At 38.9% G+C, this 21642-nt stretch overlaps 1 protein-coding gene across 4 annotated transcripts in view; it reads right to left on the reverse strand.

Moving 5' to 3' along the window:
* Positions 1–8571: 8571 nt before the first annotated feature.
* ZNF148 (zinc finger protein 148) overlaps positions 8572–21642 on the reverse strand; it is a 128332-nt gene continuing 115261 nt past the window's right edge. For 3 of the 4 annotated variants that reach the window (XM_037033702.1, XM_037033704.1, XM_037033703.1), the window contains 2 exons: positions 11103–11221; positions 9183–10781 (listed from right to left, as the gene is read on the reverse strand). In XM_037033702.1, the coding sequence (XP_036889597.1) occupies positions 9183–10781; positions 11103–11221 (1718 nt within the window). Of the gene's footprint in view, positions 10782–11102; positions 11222–21642 lie in introns of all 4 variants that reach the window. The other variant, XM_037033701.1, reaches the window with a different exon arrangement.

The raw sequence follows: 21642 nt of genomic DNA on the forward strand, positions 1-21642 counted from the left end.
CAGGACAACCTATCAGGACCACCTCCCCTTTTCCCCTGCCCCCTATATAACAGCCCCGCCTAAAATAAAATTTGCAGCTTGATCAGAATCCTTTGTCTTGCTGCCTTTCTTCGCACCTCTTGTTCCCATCCCTATTCATCCGTTTCAGGTAGACTCGGGACCCCAGGTGACTGTTCCGCGGGACGGAACAAGGGTGGATTATAGGATTTTAAATCCCAACAAATCTCCACCACCATTTCTAATACCTTCACCGTTCGTTTGTTCATTCATTCCTGTGTGTGAGACACTGTTCTACATTCTGTGATCAGAACGCCCTCCAGAAGCTCACAAACTAATTCAGGAGGCCCCCAATCTTCTTCTAATCAACAACCATTTTAAATTTTCCTGAACTACTAATACTAAAACAAACGAACAAAAACCCCATGTAAGATAAACAAACCTAACCTGCATGAGAGGCTGGGCACCGCGCACCATCCATCAGCTGTTTCCACTTGGACTACACCTGCTACAAACCACACAGTTATTCGTGTGGAAGAACACAAAGCAAAAAATGGAGACTGAGAAAGAAACATAAAACAGAAAGAGATGAGTGAGTAGGCCCGCCACATCCCTGCAGATGTGCACCCATTCCTCCTGCCCGGTGAAGCCGGCTGCTGCGTTCCAACCTTACTGTCCACGACCTCTGCTTTTGCTTCATGGGCAGCCAGGTTCCTGTTCATTGTTACCCTAAGCTGCAGACTGAGTTCAATATAGTCTTACTTTTGTGGTCTCTTTGTTCCTGACTTTTTCCCTATAGTACCAATCTCTCGAATGTCCCATCCCTTCCATGGTCTGATAAGGGAATCATAAATTTATAAAATTCCTGTCATGTCCATTTCACCATTATTCCTCCCAGGTCAATTAAATTCAGATACACAAAGTCCTCTCATCAGAATTTACTGCATTCTCTGCTTTACATGAAATGAGGCTTCCAACACTTGTCCAACTCTGCTCTATCCTGCCTTCCTGTCACTACTAAAATCTGAACTAGGAATTGTTTAATGACTTATAGTTTACAAATTATCTCAAATATATTCAGAGCAACGCTTATAGGTATTTTTATCATTCCCATCTTACAGAAGAAAACCTGAGGCTCAGGAATGATAACTGACTCGAATAGTTACACACAGGTCATGGTAGAACCACAACTTGGTCTTGATGCTACGTCCCTTGCTGCGCGTCCACCCACACAGCCTGTGGTGTATCATCAAACTGCCCCCCTCTGCCTCGCTCTCCTCCTCAAGTCCACACACAGCTCCTGCAGAGTGGCCCCATGTGGCACTGGTCATGCCGCCTGAGTGCCAGCGCCTGCTCTCAGACCACGAGAGCCAACTCAGCAGACCGCATGGGACAACTGCTCTCAGCCACAACTGTGAAGTCCCAGGTTGCCCTGAATGTGGCTCACTCAGAGCTGTCCTTTTCCCGCCATTTGGTTTTGTGCTCTGGAGGTCTTAACCCCATCATTGACAGAAGTTGTGTGTTAGTGCCGGAGTTCCTATGAAGAAACAAAGGAAAACTATCATATTGCAGTTTAAGTAAGTTTACAGTGGCCGAAACACCTTGAAGGAAGAGTTTCAGATCATCAAGGGGCTGGTGGATGTTACTTGGCATGAACAGTGTCCTAAGTATAATCAGCCTGGGAGCGCTGACTTCAACGAATTAAAAATGGTTAATACCATTCCGCACAGACTGCTAGAACAGCTAATCAGCGTGGCTCAATACATTCTCCTACTTCCAGAAAAGCATCCCCAGGAACCATTTCCAACTCTCCCCTGGGGGACAGGTGATCACGAGTGCGTTTCTGCCCTCAGGTTTGTGACGCCCGACAGAGCACTAATCTCCCACTCCTGCAGCAGGTACGTTCCTTCTGCACGAGGCACGTCTCCACATTCCCACAGGCCAGGTTTGAATCTTACTCATGAGGTCGGTATTTTTAATGGGGGGTTAATTCTCACCATGTTCTCTATGTCGCTTGGTCTATATATTTTTCTATCTTGTTATATTCTCTAGAAAATTTTCCTAAAATAAGTACTATTATTACTTGCCCATTTGTTGACGAGTAAGATATAAATTACTCAGCATAGCACCCGACACATCTCAGCACTATCTGCTTCAATAACCTGAAGGACAATGGTGCACCCTGCAAATGCCACCATCATAAACACCTTTCAGATGCTCCAAGATGCTCGTAGCCTCAACCATCTATTCTTGCATCACAAAGCCTTTTACTATGTGATCAATGCAGAATGAATACTATGCCCTGACAAGTAGGGGTTCAAATCAGCAGAAAACACAATTACTATCACAGGCAATCTATTTCACTGGCCCCTTTCACCACCCTGACACAGGCATGACAGGACATTTGAAAGTGACAACAAACCCAACGAAATGATGAGACCCAAAATTTACCTCCCATTCACTTAAACTGCCCCACTCCACTGACTGACTACCCATCAGGCAGTTGTAATTCACTCTAACACCTTTACCAAGTTCACGGAGGGGTCAGCGGGCCGGGGGGAGCCAGCACTCTGAAAAACTTCAAAATTCTATCTGAAGATATAACCATAAAAATCTCCATACTTTTGTGCATAAATTGTCAAGTAAGACGGAACAACAACACTAATTCAAGTGACCTCCTTTTTTCTTGAAATCTTCAGAAGTGGGGAGAAGTAGCAGGTAGAGGCGCTCCCAGGCAGGCCCTCTCCCTTCTGATCATTCAAAAACACTGGGAGCTAGAAAATGGCTTAGTAGATTGGCCAAAGCACTATGTTCACAAAGCCAGGGCTGTAGCGTTAACCCTTGCAAAGGCCAATTAGTTTATACGTGTATTTGTCCCAAGGACTTGGACCACACTTCCGGCTGCAGACGGCTTTCTTACAATGTGTCCACTGGTCACAAAACAGGGACTGGCAAGGTGGTAAATGGATAAAAATTAAACTACCTTCACTGATGGAAACCCCCCCCCCCCCCCGCCACAGGACAGGTTAATAAACTGAAATCAAAATACTGCATGACAATAATCTCCTGCATTTTAGAACTGCCCAGCAGCGTCATTCACAAAGCTACAGCAAAGGCCTTGCTGTTACCCAACGTGTGTAACAAACTGTTCCCTCTACAGACATGCTCTTCTCCTTTTAACAACAATCTACATGCTACCATTAAAAAAATTTACCATTAGCTACTTGGTTGAGGATGTTGTGAAAAATTCAGCTAGGAAATTATTCATAAAACTGTATTCTGAATTTTTTTTATTTTTTCAAACAGCCAGTGTCCACATTTAAAATGCAGAATTTGCAAATATAAATTAGTCTAATAATTAAAAATAAAACAAAACAATTTCCTTTAGCATCACAATACATAAAAGGGTATGATAAACTCCAAATGGCAAGATTAACTTTATGACAAGAATGCCAGAAGCGGGAAACTCATTAAACCTCTTCATGAATAAGTCAGTTTAAAGAACACGGCTATGTTCCATGATTATGCATGAAAAAAATTTCATTGCATTATAAAGGCTCAGTAATTCAATTCATGGCATAATGTGAAGTCGAGCAAGATTTATTTTTACAATGACAATAAAATATGCATTTAAACAAAAAGAAAACCCTCCCGATTGTTCAAAAACAATTCTGTTTGGAGGGTAATATATATTTTAAAATATAATGACCTACTGAATTTCAATTGTTAGGCTGCTGACTACTAATATGAAAGTTTGTATTTAAAAATATCACAAATATCTTTTTAAGCAGTGAAAATTTCAATGTGATAAGTTTCATTGCAAAGCGATTTTCACCTGAGTAGATTCTGAAATTTAGTGCGCTCATATATTCGGGGGGTGGTGGGGAAGGAAAAATCCACTTGTATCAGATACTAAGTTTGTAGTTGATTCTTTCACATTTATTTCACAGAGGGTTAAATGAACATTTGCTGTGACCTTCCCAGGACACATAATACCTCCCTTTTTCCTGTTAATTTGTTCTGGCATTTTATGAATTCTCGGTGTCCATAATATTTCCACTTAGTTACCCATTCAAGCATAGCAACTCCATTCAGTTCTATACAACAGTGTCTATATTATATACATGTTTAATTATTAATAGGAAATAGAAAATAAAAATTTACAGTGATTGAAAAAGGGTCAGAAAACGGGATAGGAATAGTAATACTGTATAATCAGAATATCCTATTATCCTACCAATTCCAAGGACAGGGTTTTCCCTTTATTAGTCGAAATACAAAAAAGGCTTTGGGGATCCCAGGAAAATAACACTATATATCAGAAAATTCAACGTGCTCCACCATCAGGATTTCCATCACACATTTAATTTCTTCTGTACAATTTTTATAAACTGTTTTTCTCTCCAAAAATCATCAGATTTCCAGATTCAATTCAGCACTACACAGTATGCCCTTTAAGTAAAATGAGGTTACCTGCTGTATTTGGATACCAAGTTCCCTTCCAGACAGCGTTAAAATAAAGACAAGTAAGACTGCACGGATAAAATCCAGTATAATTCAAATCCAACAATGAAAAATTTCCCCCATATTGTTGCAAAATTCTTTCTACTGAAATGCTTTGCTACAATAAAAAGCATACATTACATATAAAAGATACCAGTGTACTAAAAACTGACAGAAGTGAACTAGCAAACCCCTCAAAGCACATTTATATAAATGACTAGCATTTAAAAACATTTCTCCTATAAAATGTAGGTCATATACATTTAAAAATTGGCGGTTTTATTTCTAAAGCAGTGATGTGTGTGTTCAAATAGCCGTTCTGTACAGTATAGTATCTACTCAATTCAAACTACAATAAATTTGTCTTCCTTTGCATTGAAGTTGAGTAAGTTCATCTGATCAGCTGAGAAATCAAGCTTGAAAAATAAGTATCTAAAAATCAAAGTAGAAAGTTTAGAATTATTGAAATGTAGATAGGAAATATGAAGAGAACTATTTATTTCACAATGGAGCTGAAGTCACCTCAAAACTTATGGGCTTGAATCTATAACAGAAACACATACTAAAATCCAAAGCAAACCGTAATATTAGGTAGCAGTACAGAAGCAGGAAAAACCAAACAACAAACAAACAACACACCCCCTTCCTTCCGTGTGATGGGCACTAAGTTCTGCAGTCTTCCTCCGTCTTGCAGAAGGTGGTAAGGCCATTCAATGCTTAGTGAAAGTGAGTACAGATGAAGTCAGATTTAGCCTGTCTCCCCTGCAACTTCAATTATGCTGTGTAAACAGTGTTACGTTCCAATAGGAGGAACAATGGAATTTGCTTATAAAAACTGATTAAAGATAATCATTATTAAATGAAAGAAAGATAATTAGTAACTCTGAAATGTTGTTTAGAACTTTCCTGATGCTACTGGTAAAGTCAGCACTGCTGTGTATTATTGCTTACACACAGTACAACATCATATGCCTTCTAACATAAAGCAGTACTGTGATTTGTTTGTACATATTTACAGATTCTTAAAAACAAGCTGTAAAAACACTGCATACTTCCAGACAATACAAATTAGCACATTGGTACTCACTTCAAAACAAATGGAATGCATAACATTAATAAACATCATAAAGGAAGACTCACATAAAAGTCCTTGATTGTCAAGACACGTTTATATATAAACTCTAACTGTGCAGAATTAAAGATTCAATCATAGGTACATCCTTATCTGATGAACCATATTTACAGCATGGTATTGCATAAAAAAATAAAATAATGTTTACAGGGTTTTACTTTTTTATCCATTGGATTAAAGAAAGCAACAAACACAAGAAATGTTTGTCTGCTTTAGTTTGTTTCCTACCTAATTTTAAGTGAATAAAGGAAACATACTGTTTTTATTTGCAGAATATAGCAAAAACAACTGGAAAATTATTTCCCTGAAATAAAGTAATTTGAAACGGAAAAAAAGTTTAAATTAAATTGCAGAATCAAAAAGTTTCTGATTATAATAGTGCTTCTTCAAGTAAATACACTGTGAAAAAAACAAGTTTTAGTTTAAAATGTCCTAAGTCTAAGAAATGTAGTACTATAGAAATGCCTACTTTAAAGTTTCCCGGCTTTTTATTTATTTTTATTTAAACAGCCCTTTAAAAACCCAAATTAATGAAATGGGACAAGTGGGAGAAGAGCTAACCTAGCTGGCACTTCCTTCGCAAGTCCCTCCCGCCAGTGGGAACGAAAGCCTCCCCTGAGCACAAGGCCTCTTTAGCCGCTCCCTCAAAGACAGAATCGCCCGACCACTGGCAGTCCTCGGCCAGCGCTGAAAGGATGGATCTCTATGGCGTCAAGTAGAAAATTTGCAAGTAGATCTAAAAACTTTAATAGCTACTCAAATATTCTGAACCAAACAAAATGTGTGCAACAAGTTTAAATGTGAGAGTAGGTCCTAAATGAAACAGCACCTCATTCACATTGACCAAAAGTTCAAGGTTGTGTAAATTTAAAAGTACAATTTGCTCACTGAAAGTAATAAGAAACACAGACTGCAAAAGGATATCTCATATCCTCCATATTCTGATATAAAGCAACACAAAAGGCTACTTGCTTTCTTTATTAATGCCCAGGTAGAAGTTAAGTAACTTTCTGAATCAAACTGGGAAACCCAAAACGTTGAGATGTTTATCGTGATAATACAAGGTAACTCTGGTAGGCATTTAAAATTTCACAGTAAGAGAATTAACTATACTTAAATGGTAAGTCAATAAGTTAAGCCAAGTATCACTTATCTCAAAAATGCTTATAATGTGGTAGAAATGTCTGCCATTATACAAATTTAAAGAAATGTGTTGAAGACAGGAATGCAACACCTGAAATTCCGCTTAACTACCATCTTCAAAGGCCTTCCTTCCTTAGCTTTACCCTAACTGCTCAGCAGCAGAGTTCCCTCCTAAAAAGTGTGTTGCTGCTGTTAAAACAAGAAACCTTATACTGTACCAGGAACTACATCGAGTTCTCAATAGAGCAAAAATTTCAATCAGGCTCAAAAAATTATCAACTCAGGAAAAAAATGCCTTTCATCAAATAGTAGTATAAGAAAACACCCAGGCCCACCCAGGGCAGCACAGCTCCATTCTGACGGAGCTGAATGAAGCCTCTGTGCCCTGGGGAGGGGTAACTCGACACACACCACTTGTGAGACTCAGTAACGGCAGACCTTAGGTGTCTACTGCAAAGAAGTCTAAAGTTCTTGAAAAATTTGGCAGCAAAGAAAGCTGTCAGATGTACAAATGAGTATTTCAAGCAAAGCTTAATAACCAAAGTGTAGCGGAAACCACATTCAAGATAATTTATATTCCTTACCATAAAAACACCAATATATTCAAAATAACTGCAAAAGATGTTTAGGTTGGATATTTCTTTGTTCCATTTCTTTATGAGAACACTGTTGTCATAACATTAAATAAAAGAGAAAATAATTTAAATGTATAACATTCTATCCTAAAACAAAGACTACAGACCTATAAGGCTAATATAAAAATTAAAGTGGAAATTAACAACAATAAATTTTCACTTTCCAAGGGTATTAATTTTAGATTATCACTGGTATTATATCAGTGTGTGCATTATGACAAAGATGAGAAAGCTAAAAAAATGAAAAGTTGGAACAAAAGGATAATAAACATCAATAAAACTAATGTTATTTTTCCAAAAATTAAAACTGTCCAATGTATAACTCAAAACACCATTCTCCAGAAAAGTATGTATGTATGTATGTATATATATATATATATATATAAGCACTATTTTTTGTACCATGCTGTATTATTTTAAGACAAAGTATTAAAAAAAAACATTCATGATGTAAGGATAAAGTCTGCAGTTTATTTAGATTTTGAAATGCAACAAAAAGGTTCCGATCACTCATCTAGCTGAAAAAAAATTGTAGTTACTAGAATTAGTAAACACTTTTGGATTGTGAAATTGTAATGAGCAGTCTTCATTAAAAAGTAACTCAAAATAAGGTAAGCAATTAAAATGCCCATTTCTTTAGTTTCTCTGGATACTGTTTAATTATCCAATCTATCAAGAGTCTAGAAAGAAAAGGATTAAGCCACATTTTACAGTTCCAAAGATAACCCAATTTCCTTTTATTGCCAAAAATTAAAATTGTCAATTATGAGATGATTATGACACAACCATATCAAACCTAAAAATCTAAATCTTTTTTTAACTTTGAGAAATCAAATATACCAAATAGATCCTAAGTGCTCTATGTTAACTGAAGTGTATATGTAAAGTAAAATACAATTAAGCTTTAAAACGTGGAATATACATTTGTATAAGCATTATGTTCTTGGGAATGTAATCTACAGAATATCTTCTTACTAAAACTTCAAAATCTTGATACCTGCACATGAAAAATCTTAAAAAATATCTAGGTACAACTGTACAAAGAAACTGACACCAATATGCATACTTCCATAGAAGTGAATGCTTTAACAGTTATAGATTTTGGTAAAACTTTAGAAAGTATGCATATTTTTAAAGTAATTAGGCTTTTAAATAGTGGAGTCTTAGACTATCAGATTTTTATTACTTTTTCTTTAAAAAAGTCAATATAATGCAAAATGAAAATCAAGGGTATATGGCATATCATTCTTTTTAAAAGGATGGTTTCTTGGTTTCTTCCCCCCCACAGGACACGCTAATTTATTTAAGCCATAATCTCTTGACATTTAAACTTTTAAATTCACTCTGTAAAGTATAATCAGATTCCCTGCTGAAGTGCATGACTATGCTGAAAAACTTAAGAAACAGTATGAGTAAATTTCACACAATTACTAAATTCCTAAGAATGTACAATGTTATCAGTTAGGAAACAATTGTGCGAAAGTCTTTTTTTTTTCCTTTTAAACGTGGTGTAGGCGGAATAGCAAGTTTCTGATCTAAAACAAGTAATGCATTGCTTCTATAAAGGTCACAACATGTAAGGCAGTTCAAAGAATGCTGACTAACCAAACAAAATGCAGTTATTGGATTATCTTGCTATTCATATCAGCTTAACTTGTTATATCTCACTGCTCTTAAATCTGTACAGCACTCCATTTTACACAGAGTAACCCCGCTCTCGATTAATCTGTTCTAAAGTGCCAGTATTATTTACACGTTTTTTGTTTTTTCTTTTAGCCAAAAGTCTGGCCAGTTGTGGCATCAGGTGAAGATGTCATCCCAGCTCTATTATCGTTTACATTCACCAAGGGAAATTCTGGAAACTCAGCACTTGTCCCTGGTCCCCGAAGGTTCACCTGTCCATTGGCAGTGCTAAACTGAGTAGCTATTCCAGCTCTTGATCCGTGATACGGAGCACGAAAGGGCTGTTCAAAGGAGCTCATTTGGTAAGCTTGGTGGACAGGCTGAGCCTCAGCTTTCTTCTGAGAAGTCACTTGATCCAAAAAGTCCTGTGTTGATGTGGCAGAAGCATGGTTTGTCTCATCACCTGAAAAGGGAAATGAGTGCTGTGAATCACCAACTATTAGTCCAAAGTGGGACTTATCTGGAGTTGTTCTTAGTGGAGAATTCATTCCCGATCGAAAGCTATTCATGGGCATGGCTGCATAGACTTGCTTGTCTATGGAAGAGAATGCTGGCTGACTTGGAAGGGTCTGGTTATCAGTCACAAAGTTAAGGCTTGGGCTATTCAAATAGGCATCATTTTGGCTAGTTCTGTCCAAAGCCTGCTGCAGAAACTTGGAGTATTCCTGCAGCATGTTGGCTTTATCTGATGAGGATGCTTGGGAGCTTGATCCAACATTCTCCGACTGGGTCACCTCGGGTACTTCAGAAGAATTTATTGATATGCTAGACGTCACCTCTGTGTCGGCAACACTGAATGATATCTCATGCTGTCCATTAGCTTTATGAGAATAGTGATCCAACAGAGTCTGCAGTACTTCATCTGGAATAACATTTTTGTCATGATTACTCTTAATCTCCACATTCAGTGCCTGTGAGTCTAATATGGACGCTGTGGCACTTTCATCGATGACACTTGCCACAGCTGCTTGTGTTACAGAGGGCTGCGAGGCTATGGTACCCACATTCAGTGCATACTCCCTACTGTTGTTACTTGCTGCTTGAAGATACCGCTTCTTTTTCAAAAACTGCATGGCATCATCATAATTAGTACTGCTATGCACAGGTTTACTGGGACCCTCCTGCAAATTATCAACCTGATCAATGTCAGCATTGCCCTCTGAGTCCAGTAAAGCTTGTTTATCCACAAGTTCAAAAGCATACTTTGAAACTTTGCTCTCTTCGTATGTGGATAAAGGTGAAATGGTTTGATTTTGCTCCAGTGGCTGTTTCAGACTTCTCTTACTGTTGATTTTTTTGAGAACCAGCTTAGGTGGATGTATTTCTCCTGATGCATCTTCTAAATGGGATCCCCCAACCGAAGAATGTGGCATTTCAACAGCATACTCTGCTACCATATACTCATCTTTTACTTTAGTACTTGAAGAATAAAGAGGCAAATAATCATTTTTGTCTTTCTTCAGATCAGATTTGTCCAAAGCACTCTCTTTGTCCATCCCAGATGACTTTTTCTCAGTTTTCTGCCTTTTCTTTTTTGGCAGTGAGTTATCTTTTGGTGATGTAGAAAAGCCAGAATCTTCCTCGGATGTCAGAAGGCCACCTTTGATGGCACATCTGTTCAGTTTTTTGTCATGATTTTCATGGCACATACGTTTATGTTTCAATACACGATCTGTTCTAGAAAAATACTGTCGAATGCAGAGTTTGGTAGTGGGTTTTTTGTTTTAGTTTTTGTTTGGTCAACCAAGAAAAGAAAAGAAAAAAGCAATTAATAAAAAGACAGTGATACATATAATAAGACAAGCAATTCCTAACTAATTTGCTGAACTAATCATCTATTATAAATCTCATCAACAACAGTTAGGAAGTTCTTCAAGCAGTTCTAGTAGCAACAAGTTTTAATTTACTAGAATTATTTTATCATTTAATTTTGGACAGAAGAATTTTCAAGTGTCAATCACACCTTATTAAAGTGGATTTTTAAAAAAGAATTTCAAACCACCTCTTACCTGTAAACAGTATTCACACTGGTAAGGTTTTTCTCCACTATGAGTTCTCTTATGCCTTTCCATATGATATTTTTGTATGAATCTCATACCACATTCGTCACAGCGAAATGGTTTTTCACCTAGTATACAATATAGAAAGTTTAAAACAAAACAAATATTGTAAAAATAATAAATTATCGTAATACAAGCATCTCTAAATAAATGGCTTGAGAGTTGTTACACTTTGCTCTTTTTAAGTGGCAAAAAGTCTCTTCTATACTAAAGATCACTTCCAATTAAGTTTTTCAATAATATTATGCTTTATAAAAATGGAAGAGACTGGCATATGCCCCTGAAAAGAAAAAGCTGGAAGCAGACACACTCAGTGCCCCTACCCTTCAATGACATGTGCGCACCACACACTCTTCCTGGAGACCAGCGACACCAGAACTCAGAGCAGCACGAACACTGTTTCAGTCCAGGAATTGATGCTTTGCATAACCACACAAAATAGTGTTCCAAAAAGATTTTTGAGAAAGGAATGTTACCCATACATATTCCAACACAATTCCTGGGTACAACCTTTTTAATTCTACATTTCTTTAAAAATCTATTTGTGGTTAAACAAAATTAGAATCCTAGGAAAATATTGTTAAAATTTTTAACTCATTAAAAGAGAAGATCTTAGAGACTAAGTTTCAAAAGTAGAAGTCCGATTCTCCACAACCCAAACCAGCACTGTTCATGTCCTTTGGGGAACGAATTAAATGAGCACTGTTAAATTAAAGACACAGACACACACACACACCCCTTTTAAAAAATAATGTTATAGAGGCATCTTAACTACATGGAACTATTAACATAGACACCTAACACGATTTATACTTACAAAATTACACAGGTACCAAGACACTTCAGTGGGACAAGAACAGTCTTCTCATCAGTGATGCCAGGGCAGTGCAATACCCACACACACAAAAATGAAGTTGGATCCCTCCCTCACCTCATACAGAAAAATTAACTCAAAATAGATCACAGGCCTAAATGTGAGAACTAAAACTATCAGAAGAAAACACAGGAACAAATCTTCACCTTGGATTAGTCAATGGATTTCTTAGATTTGACCCCCAAAGCACAAGCAACCAAACAAAAAACAGAACGCACTTCATCCAAATTAAAAATTTCTGTGCCTCAGAGACTTCCGCCAAGATGGAGGCGTAGGTGGAAACACTGTGCCTTCTCCCACAACCAAGTTTGAATATAACAAAAGTTTAGTAAACAAAGATGCAGCCAAAGAACAGAAAATTGAACTATACGGAAGTCCGACAACAACGAACCGTTCAACTGGACAAGTACGTTCAACTGGACAAGGAAGAGGGGTGGAGCCAGCAGCGGAGCAGGGTTGGGCAGGAAAGATCCCCTGACCCCAGGCGCCCAGGCAGCTGGGGTAGCAGTGAGGGCACAGGGTGGCAGGCTGACCGTGGTCACACATTCCCGCACAGATAAACCAGCAGAGGAGTTAGCAGTGAGACGGACCACACAGGCCCCAGCAGCGAACCCAGTGAGGGCGCAAGGCGGCAGGCTGACCACAGTCGCACATTTGTGCACAGTGGGATGGACCGAGTGGGCCCCTGCGGCAGGAGCCAACAGAGGGAACTGCCATTGCTCCCCTTTGACCCCGCCCCCACATACACCATGGCAACCCAGCAACTGAGTTGCCCGGCCCTGGTGAACAACTAGGGCTCCGCTCCTCATATGTAACAGGCACAAACATGGCTCAAGAAGAACTCAGAGCCCCAGAGCCGATAACTCTAAGCGACCAAGAAATAGCCAACCTCTCAGATGCACAGTTCAAAATACTGGTCATCAGGATGCTCACAGAACTGGTTGATTTTAGTCACAAATTAGAGGAACATATGAAGGCTAAACAAATTGAAATGAAGGGAAATGCACAGGAAACCAACAGTGATGGAAAGGAAACTGGGACTCAGATCAAGGGAGTGGACCAGAGGGAAGGAAGAAATCACCAAACAAAAAGATATGAAGTAACAAGAATTCAAAAAAATGAGGAGAGGCTTAGGAACCTCCAGAACATCTTTAAGCATTCCAACATCCAAATTATGGGGGTACCAGAAGGGGAAAAGAAACAGCCATGAGTAGAAAATTTATTTGAACAAATAATAAAGGAGAACTTCCCCAGTCTGGCAATGGAAATAGGCTTTTAGGAAGTCCAGGAAGCTCAGAGTCCCAAAGAAGTTGGACCCAAGAAGGAACACACCAAGGCACATCATCATTACATTAGCCAAGATGAAAATGAAGGAGAGAATCCTAGAAGCAGCAAGAGATAAGGGAACAGTCACCTACAAAGGAGTTCCCATCAGACTGTCAGCTGATTTCTCAAAAGAGACCTTACAGGCAAGAAGGGGCTGGAAAGAAGTATTCCAAGCCATGAAATCCAAAGACCTACATCCAAGATTGCTCTATCCAGCAAAGCTTTCATTTAGAATGGAAGGGCAAATAAAGTGCTTCTCAGATAAGGTCAAATTCCAGGAGTTCATCATCACGAAGCCCTTATTATATGAAATGTTAAAGGGACTTATCTAAGAAAAAGAAGATAAAAAATATGAATAGTGAAAGGACAGCAAACACACAGTTATTAACAACCACACCTAAAACAAAAGCAAACCAAGAGGACAGCTAGATCAGGAGTGGAACCACAGAAATGAAGAACACATAGAGGGTTAGAAACAGGGAAGTGGGAGGAGGAGAAGGGGGGAGAAGGCACAGAAAATAGCATAGATGGTAGGTAAAAAATAGGGGGGAGGGCAAGAATAGTAGGGGAAATATAGAATCTAAAGAACTTGAGACACGTGGACATAAACTAAAGAGGGGGAATGTTGAGGGAGGGGTGTGCAGGGTGGAGGGGAATGAAGGGGGGGAATAGAACAACTGTAATGGTATAATCAATAAAAAACTTCTGTGCCTCAAAGGACACTATCAAGAAAGCGAAAGCAAAAACAGTTGAGCTGCTGTGGGAAACAGTCTGGAGATCCCTCCAAACGTCAAACACAGAACTACCCCACGACCCAGCAACTCCACTCCTAGGTGCTCACCCAGAAGAACTGACAACAGGACTCGTTCAGACAGGAACCCAAATGTTCACCAACAGATGAGTGAGTGAACAAAATGTGACACACACACACACACACAATGGGAAATCATTCAGCCACAAAAAGGAATGAAATTCTGACATATGTCACCACATGGATGAGAGAAAATATTCTGCTAAGTCAAAGAAGCCAGATATAAAAAAGACAAACACTGAATGATTCCACTTACATGAGGTACCTACAGTAGGAAATTCGCAGACCCAAAGTAGAACAGAGGTTACCAGGGACTGGTGGAGGAAGAAAACAGTTTAAAAGTTCCGGATTTTTGTTTGTCTACACTGTTGGGAACCGCCCTGCCTGGTTTCAGAAGCTGTAACCCCTCCACAGCTAAGGCTGAGTGAGCGACCTTCAGACCATAAGCCACTAAGGAGACAAAGCTTATCTCCCTGGCAGGGGCGCCGCCTCTGCTCTTTTTACTTCACCCTGCCTGGCCCCCCGTGCTTGGTTGGTTAGCCAAGGACGGGTAAGATCACATGGAGGCCCCAGGGAAGGACTTGGGGGGCTATAGAGAAAGGGGGTGATGGACCCTTACCCCTAGGCGTTGACATAGCCTGAGTCCTCATTCTGTCTGCAAGAAGTCTCCTAATCTCTCTCTCGGTTGCCTTACTTACCTGCCTGACTAAAGTCTGAAACAATGTGCTGGAAAGGGTGGGTTCCCTGATCAGGCCTGAGAAAGAATATGTAAAATCCTATGAAATCTGCTTTGCTAAGAATGCTCTCAATTAAATGACAAGGGTCTGAGCAGGAAATGAGTTTGTTTCCCAAAGTTTTGTAGCCCTTTAGCTAACAGACCCTGACTCAGAATAGGCCCTCACAGTACTTTGTATGCTATCTATTGTTTGATCCTTACTGCCTGACAATGATTAATGAACTTTACCTGTATTCCTGTGCTAATTGAAACCCAATAAAATCCTGTCAAGGCAAGGGTCGGTGCTCTCCCCTTGAGAGAGTGGCCAGGCCACTCCAAGGCGCTCTCCCCTTAAGGAAGTAGCCTTGCAGTCCCTTTTCCTCCACAGGACTCGGTGGTCCGTGTGAATTTGTCTCATGTCTCATCCATGATGCCATGGACACTGTGGGCCAGTGTCTGCATCACTACACCATGTAGTAAATGTATTTCATACCACTAAAATATGATTTAAATGATAAATTTCAAGTTTTGGTTTAACAAAAACTAAAAAGACATGGAATGGGATAAAATATTTGCAAATAATACAACTGATAAGGAATGTTTATATAAGAACTCCTACAACTCAACAGTAAAAAGATAAGTAATCTAATTTTTAAAAAAGGAATGGATCCAAATGGACATTTCTCCAAAGGAAACAAATAGTCAATAAAAACATGAAAAAATGCTCAACACCACTACTCATTAAGGGAGTACAAATCAAGGCCATAATGAGATACCACTTCATATCCAATAGGATAAATGAAATAAAAAAGACAATTGTCAGCATGAATGTAGAGAAGTTGGAACCTTCATACATGTCCGACAGAATTATAAAAGGGGTACAACTGCTTTGAAAAACAATTTTGCATATCCTTAAAATGTTAAAAGCAAATTTATCGTATGACTCAGCAACTCCACTCCAAAGCATATATACAAGAGAAGGCATATTCACATAAAACCACGCGCACAAATATTCAGAGCAGCATTGGTCATAAGAGCCGAAAAGCAGAATCCCAATCATTATCAACTTACGGACAAATAAACAAAATGTGGTATGTATAAATATTCAGCTATAAAAAGGAATGAAGGTATGCTACATCATGAGTGAACTTTAAAACACTATGCTAAATGGAAGAAGCTAGACACAAGAATCACCTACTGTATTATTTCATTCATATGGAATGTCCAGAATAAGCAAATCCAAAGACAGAAAAGAGATTAAAGATTGACTGATACAGGGGCAACAAATATAGGGTTTTAGGGTGACAAAAATATTCTAAAAATTAGACTGCAGTGATTGTTGTACCACTCTGTGAATATACAAGAGGAAAAAATCTGTCTGGAAAAAATACAGCTGTTGTTAATATAACAAGAATGGTTTGCACGGCATCGATGTAACCTGGAAGCCAAGGAGAGTGGAGTGGAAGGTGTGAACAATGACGACTTCACTGTACCAGTCACTGGGGGTGGTAGACATTGTTGAGTGGGTATATGTACTGTGTGGCCATCACATTCAAAATGACTGAGCGAGTACAGCAACAAATCTTCATGAACTTTTGTGCTAAGCTTCAATCAACATCTCTCTGCAGAAACTATCTGGATGATTTAGAAGGCCGTAGCTATGGGCAACTGGTGATTGGCAGCTTCATCACGACAATGTGCCCACTTACACATCACGTCTTATGCAGAGTATTTTTGGAAAACATCAAATCACCCAGGTGACTCAGCCCTCCTACAGCCCCCATATGGTGCCCTGCAACTTCTGGCTTTTCCTCAAACTAAAATCACCTTGAAAGGGAAGAGGTTCAGGTTGCTGATAAAATTCAGGAAAGTATGACAGGGCAGCTGATGGCAATTGGGAGAACTGTGTGAGGTCCCTAGGTGCCTACTGAAGGGGACTGAGGAGTCGTTGTCCTACGTACAATGTTTCTTGTATTTTCTATCTTCAATAAATGTCTCTATTTTTCATATTACATGGATGGACACCTTCTGGGCAGACCTCATATTATAATATAAACCACTGAACTACAGACTTTAAAGGGGTGGGCTTTTTGATATTGTAAATTGTACCTCAATAAAGTTGTAATGTAAAAAACAACTGCATGGTAATATGATCGACACCATGCAAAGTAAGTAAGAAATTACTTCTTCCCTCAAGCGGCTGGCAATTACACTAACTCATAATAATTAAGAGGGAAAAAAATTCATGTTTATTACCTGCTATGTTCTAATACACAATCTAGAATAGCTTATTTAACTAGAAGCAACATTAAAGAGACTTTCTTTAATACAAATATACTTGTAACATTAATGCCTTAAAAATTACTTTCACAAATTTTCCTTCATTTGCTAAAAACCCCTCACAGTTCCCACTAATATGAACAATTGTGGCAGCTAAGTCAGCCGATAAGGAATATAAATGCAAACTCAGCTTCCACTGTCTATTTCTGAGAACCTACTTTTGTTATCCTTACTTGTAATCCTTTCTTTTGTTCTCCTCTAGTATGTATTCTCTTTTTATACACCATCATCTTTCTTCACATTTTTTTCTGCTCTCCCAATTACTGTTCTCTTCTCCCTTTTTTTTTAAAGATTTTATTTATTTATTTATCTTTAGAGGGGAAGGAGAAGGAGAGAAACATCAATGTATGGTTGCCTTTCGTGCATCCCCTGCTGGGAGTTGGCCTGCAGGGAACCAGCCTGCAACCCAGGCATGTGCCCTGACTGGGAATCGAACCGCGATCCTCTGGTTCACAGGCCCGAGCTCAATCCACTGAGCTACACCAGCCAGGGCCCTCTTCTCCCTTTTTAACTAGCCATTCTAGAAATAACACTTTTTAAATTTAAGTTTTGAATAAAGCTAAGATGGTGGCCTAGGTAATAACACTTTTTAAATTTAAGTTTTGAATAAAGCTAAGATGGTGGCCTAGGTAATAACACTTTTTAAATTTAAGTTTTGAATAAATTTAAGTTCTGGCCTAGGTAAACATGGCTCGCCTCCTCCCACACCACATCAAAATTACAACCAAACTAAGAACCACCGTTGTTCGGAACCACCAGAATTCGATCTGAATGGAATTCCTGTAACTATGAAATAGTTATAGGAATAACTGAGACTCCATTAACCTGGTTCACACTGTTTGCCCCACCCAACTTTTGGGCCCACCCAAGCTGTTCGCAGTGGCCTTTCCATATGAATGGCTTGTCTTGGCTCAGGCTCCCCTGGGGGCAGTATCTGGCCTCAGCAAACCCCTCACCTCTACTAGGCAGCCCCAGGCTGGAACTAGCAGCTGGCCTTGGTTCACAGGTTGGCCTTGCTTGGCCCCCTCCAAGCCCAGTATAAGTAGCAGCCATCTACAGATCACTTTGTAGCTTATGCCAGGTGTTTCTGGAGAGAACACAGGTGAGAGCTGACATTGGCCTGCACCTCCTGGGAGCCATAGAGCCTGTGCACCTTGTAGGCGGGAACAGATCATGTCACATCACCACCACCCAACCACCTTCACAAGCAACACACTCAGTGGGTGGACTTGGTGGGCACCCTACTGAAGTCAGTCCTGCTCTGTGGAGTGGGCCCTTGCAAAGCGGATCCTCCTCAGTGGTTAGAGGCTGGTCGTCAGTGGTCACAGGCAGTCCTTGTCATCTGATCAGCTAGTGTAGATACTTCTCACTTACCTGTTAACAGTCATCAAGGTTCAACTACAAGTGGAGCGCATACACAGCTCATGTGGTGGGTGCATCTCAAGTACCCAGCTTGGGTGATAGGGGATGCTGTGCCACTGGACCCTACAGGACACCCACTACATTAGGCCACTCTTCCAAACCTGGGAGTGGTAGCAGCTCTACCTAACACAAACAGAAGGAGGCTGCCAAAATGAGCAGACAAAGAAACATGGCCCCCCTCACCAAAGCAGGACAGAACTCGAGAAGAAGAACTAAACAAAATGGAGACAGGCGGTCTACTAGATGGAAAGCATCATAGTAAGGATGCTCAGTGAACTTAGGGGAAGAGTAAATGAACTTGGAGAGAACTTCAACAGCATATAAAAGACATGGAAACCATAAAAAAGAACCAGTCAGAAATTAAGGATACACTAACTAAAACAAAGAACAACTTACAAAGGGTCAATAGTAGAGTGGATGAAGCCAAGAATCAAATCAGTGACTTAGAATATAAAGAAGCAAAAATACTCAATCAGAACACCAAAAAGAAAAAAAAATCCAATAAAATGAGGGCAGTGTAAGGAGCCTCTGGGAAAAATTCAAGCATTATCAACATTTGCATCATAGGGATGCCACAAGGAAAAGAGAGAGAAAAGAAACTGGAAGTCAATTTAAAAAGCCCTGTCATTTCTAATGACAGAAAATTTCCCTAACTTGGTGAACAAAACAGACATACAAGTCCAGGAAGCACAGAAAGTCCCAAACGAGATGGACACAAACAAGACCACACCAAGGCACACTGTAATTAAAATGCCAAAGATTAAAGACAGAGAATCTTAAAAGCTGCAAGAGAAAAGCAGAGAGTTTCCTACAAGAAACCTCCCATAAAACTGTCAGCTGGTTTCTTAAAAGAAACTTTGCAGGCCAAAGGGACTGGCAAGAAATGTTCAAAGTGATGAAAAGCAAGGATCTACAGCCAAAATTACTACCCAGCAAAGCTATCATTTAGAATCCACAAGGACAGATAAAGAGCTTCTCAGAAAAAGCTAAAAGAGTTCATTACCATCAAACTACCATATTTTGCTGTGTATAAGGTGTTCCCACGTATAATGCGAACCCAAAGTTTTTGCACACATTATACACGGGATTATTATGACCACAGCATGCAATCATTTATGACCATGTATAATGTGCACCCTTATTTACCCCTCAAATATTTGGGCAACAAAGTACACATTATACACTGCAAAATATGGTAGTATTACATGAAATGTTTTAGGGTTTTCTTTAAAAATAAACTAAAAAATATGAACAATAAAATGGGAATAAATATATATCTATCAATAATTGACCCTAAAAAACAAAATAAACAAACAAGCAGAACAGAAACAGAATCACACATGCAGAGAACATTTTGATGATTGCCGGATGGGAAGGGGGTCAGGAGCACAGGCAAAAAATGTTAAGAAATTAAGATGTACAACTTGCTTATTACAGAAGAGTCATGGGGATGTGAGTACAGCACAGGGAATACAGTACCAAAGAACATACACGCATAAACCACGGACATGGACAATAACACGGGGATTGCTTGAGGGAGGGTGGGGTGTCTGGATGGATGGTGAGGGGGCAAAGGAGAAAAACTCTGGACAACCACAATAGCATAAACAATAAAATATAAAATTTAAGCTTTGCCATTTGATGTATGTTTGTGGATTAGGTAACATATTTACATGGTTAAAAAAAATCAAAACACTATCAAAAAGGGTTCTTTTCTATCTTTGCCCCACCATAGGTAACCACATTTATTTACTCTCTTGACACAGACAGAAGCAAAAATACTTTTCATTTTTTATTTTTTATGTGAAAATAACATTTTATTCAGTGTTCTGCATCTTTTTTCTTCAGTAGCTTGGAGATCTTATCAACTGAAAAAGAACTATCTCATTCTGACAGCTGATATCTTTCACAGAGAAATAGATATTAAATTTAGATACAAATTTAACCAGTCACCCATTATTCCAAAAACATTTCCTATTATTATAATTGTTGTTATGAATAACTTATAAATATATTAATTCACACCTGCAGGTATATTTGTAGGATAAACTCTCAAAAAACAGGAAATTCTAGTCAACTACATATATTGGGTTGGCCAAAAAGTTCATTTGTTTTTTTCCATAAGATGGCTCTTGTAGCGCTTAGTTGTCTTTAACTTCATCCAAAACAATTTTGTTCAACTGTATTATGACAGTTGTTATAACAGTGTGCATTTAAAAAAACCATCAAAATTAGTGAATATTTGCATAGTCATTATAATACTGATGATAGAAAACATAAGCAACATTTTTGGCATATTATGCTTTATCCTTTCAAGTAAGGCATAAACACAACCAAAATGCAAAAAAAGATCTGTGCAGTGTATGGAGAAGGTGCTGTGACTGACTGAATGTATCAAAAGTAGTTGGTGAAGTTCCGTGCTGGACATTTCTCACTGGACAATGCTCTGTGGTCAGGTACACCAGCTGAAGTTGATAGCGATCAAATCAAGACATTACTTGACAACAATCAATGTTACACCACACAGGAATTGGGGTTTAAAGTTTATGTCAATTGCAAATATTTATGCCGTAATAATTATCTGCTTTAGATTTTTATATATTCTTTGAAATTGTCTTGTTATAAAGATAGGTACTGATGTCAATCCATAAAACCATAATTTTAATTAAGAATTATTCAGCATTTGGAAGGCAATTATAAAATTCTATTAGATTTGCCCTGGCTGTTGTGGCTAAGTGGTTGAGCCCTGGCCTTCGAATCAAAGGGTTGCTGGTTCAATTCTCAGTCTAGGGCACATGCCTGGGTTATGGGCCAGGTCCTCAGTGGTGGGCGTGCAAGAGACAACCACACACTAATGTTTCTCTCCTTCTCCTCTCCCTCTCTTACCCTCTATATAAAAATAAATAAATAAAATCTTTAAAATATTCCATTAGATTCTTTCCTTGACAGCTGCCATTTAGCATGCCATTAAATTGCAGTTGAATTACTTCCAAATGATGAT

This window comes from Sturnira hondurensis, unplaced genomic scaffold, assembly GCF_014824575.4.
Source record: "Sturnira hondurensis isolate 20B ecotype Veracruz unplaced genomic scaffold, ASM1482457v3 Scaffold0021765, whole genome shotgun sequence".
NCBI classification, from domain to species: domain Eukaryota; kingdom Metazoa; phylum Chordata; class Mammalia; order Chiroptera; family Phyllostomidae; genus Sturnira; species Sturnira hondurensis.